The following is a 2,792-nucleotide window of genomic DNA, read 5'->3' on the forward strand; positions in this document are numbered from 1 at the left end:
AGGCTTAACGATAAAAAGAGGTGAAGAAATTTTTTAGATATAAAGGAATTTGCCAAAATTACAAAGGATCATATCTGACTAGATACATAAACCTCTGTGCAAGCTCTTTATATGCAAATGGTCGGTAGCATTAAACGCGAAAATATGAATCAAATGTTCTTAAGATATTTTTTCATACTCCTGTTAAGTATCGCATAATTTGGTTTGTCTGCCTTTAGAGTAAGTTTCATTGTAAGTACCACATACATTTGCCAGTCATTGCGAGCTGGTCCAAGCATCTGTAGGTTGTAATTTACCATTTACTACACAACCCACTTCACACACATACTCAATATGTATGTATATATATATATATATATATATATATATATATATATATATATATATATGTATATATATATATAAATATATATATATTATATATATATATATATATATATATATATATATATATATATATATATATATATATATATATATATATATATATACATATATATATATATATATATATTATATATATATATAATGTATATAAACATATATATGTACATATATATACATATATGTATATATATATATATATATATATATATATATATATATATATATATATATATATATATATGTATACATATATATTGAGTATGTGTGTGTGTGTATTTATGTACATCTCTCTCTCTCTCTCTCTCTCTCTCTCTCTCTCTCTCTCTCTCTCTATATATATATATATATATATATATTATATATATATATATATATATATATATATATATATATATATATATAATATATATATATATATATATATATTAAATATATCTATATGTATAAATATGTGTATACATATATATATATATATATATATATATATATATATATATATATATATATATATATATATATATATATATATATGATAATGGTAAATGTCTGTGCTATTCACCGCACCTTTACTATCCCTACCTCATTCCTATAAAAGCCTAACTACGCAAGTTACGTTAACCATAAAGTGAATAATCTCATTCTTGAGATGAACACGAGTCAAAAATTCCACAATGCGTGTGCCGAATACATTTATCGAACGCGTACAACTTAGAGATCCGGAAACGTCACTTAACGCTCATTTTTTTTTTTTTTCGGGGGGGGGGGGAGAGAGGAAGGAACTCGTGATGATATGCAAATAAAATGACATTGTCTAGACACTCCACCCGAACACGTGGAGCCGTTGCCATGATAAAGGCAAGTTGCATCATGATACGCAAAGTTTGCATAACATTTGCAAACACGTTCGTCCGTCTCACCATCCTCTAAGTTTACGAATCTAACACAAGAGCAAGTACGTTTTTCATTCGTAATACTTTCAACGCGAGGCTCGTAGTCACCGTGGCACCCTTGCCTAAAGCTGATCATACGTTCGAGCGGGAAACGGTATCTACTCTCAACACGTTTCGTCCAAGACTACCGCCCGGCCTATAAATACCCGCCCGCGGCAACCCGGAGCCACTCTCCCGCCGCCACAGCCAGAGCTAGCTACTCAGCCACGCCACCGCTCAGATCAGCTCCCACTCGCATTGCCCGACGCTGCTCCTCCTCCTCCTCTTCCTCGAACCAACACAGACAAGATGCAAGTCTCGACTCGGCGCGCGGCGGCCATCTTGGCACCCGTTCTTCTCGCGCTGTTGTTGTTGTTGGCGTGCGCAGATGGCCGACCCACCACCAGCTCCGGGAACGGACAGAAGGCCTTGCAAAAACAGCTGAAGAACCTCCAGAGGATGAAGTGCGCACCCAAATACCAGAAGTTCGAAGTGAAGACTCTCCTGCATCCGGAGAACGACCTGCTGGACAAACAGCTAATTACGAACGTCGTGGCCATCAAGCGATGCGACGAATCGTGCTCTTACTGTGGAAGCAGAAACGGATTCGAAGACAAGAAGTGCAAGCCGGTGAAGATCAGGGAGAAGAAGTTTTCTGTGATCTACTTGGGCGAAAACGGACAGCGGGAACCATCTTTCTTCAAGGCCGAAGAACACAAGCGCTGCAGTTGCCAGTGAGGGTCAGCCGGAGGAAGAAGGCGCGTGTGTCGCGTTTGTGACTCGTGTGTCTTTTGTTTCGTACAGCTATCTACCTCGCAATCAGTCAGTCATTTTCAGAGGGATCCTCGTCCCTTTGAACCACATTCCACAATTTAGGAATAACATGACACGTGAAGTGCAAAGTGATATGACAAGAAGGAAGGAGGTGAACCCTATGTTTGTCATATTTTTTTTTTTTTTTTATAAATCCTGGTTGTTCTTCTACTCTGTACCTTATAACTATATTTAAATGCCTTATTTATGTATATAATAATAAATATTTATGATTATTGTAAATATTGCTTTCTATATCCTTACGTAGAAATGTCACAAATAGTGTTGCAATTGCCATAAAACAATGCTAGCGTTGTATCTGTATGAAATTAGCATATTGTTCTACGCCATAGAGTCAATTAATTGCACCATACGTTTGAGTTGTTAAATAATCTAACTTGGGTATTGAAACCCGCAGAGTTTATTATATCACCTTTCTGTGTTTCCGCTCATGAAAAATGAAGAAAAGTCAATCAAAATAAACATTATACATGGAGGAACCCAGGGAAAATTACGCAGCCCATCAAAATATATGAATAAAAAAAAATTAAGATGTCAAAGACTAGTGAGGAGGAAATGAAAATATCTACGGACTTGCAACCCCGTTTTGGATAAAAAAAATTATCCAACTAAATTTCATGCTAGGATCTCACATAATTGGAA

General features: G+C 35.5%; 1 protein-coding gene across 1 annotated transcript; it reads left to right on the forward strand.

Annotated features, from left to right (window-relative positions):
* Positions 1-1,043: 1,043 nt before the first annotated feature.
* Positions 1,044-2,372, forward strand: LOC147469950 (uncharacterized). Its single transcript, XM_086546981.1, has one exon. The coding sequence runs from the start codon at positions 1,626-1,628 to the stop codon at positions 2,052-2,054; it is 429 nt and encodes a 142-aa protein (XP_086403107.1). The 5' UTR covers positions 1,044-1,625; the 3' UTR covers positions 2,055-2,372.
* Positions 2,373-2,792: the final 420 nt, after the last annotated feature.

Source organism: Penaeus japonicus, unplaced genomic scaffold, assembly GCF_977035675.1.
Source record: "Penaeus japonicus unplaced genomic scaffold, GWHDUDI00000001_assembly GWHDUDI00000018, whole genome shotgun sequence".
Taxonomy (NCBI): Eukaryota; Metazoa; Arthropoda; class Malacostraca; order Decapoda; family Penaeidae; genus Penaeus; species Penaeus japonicus.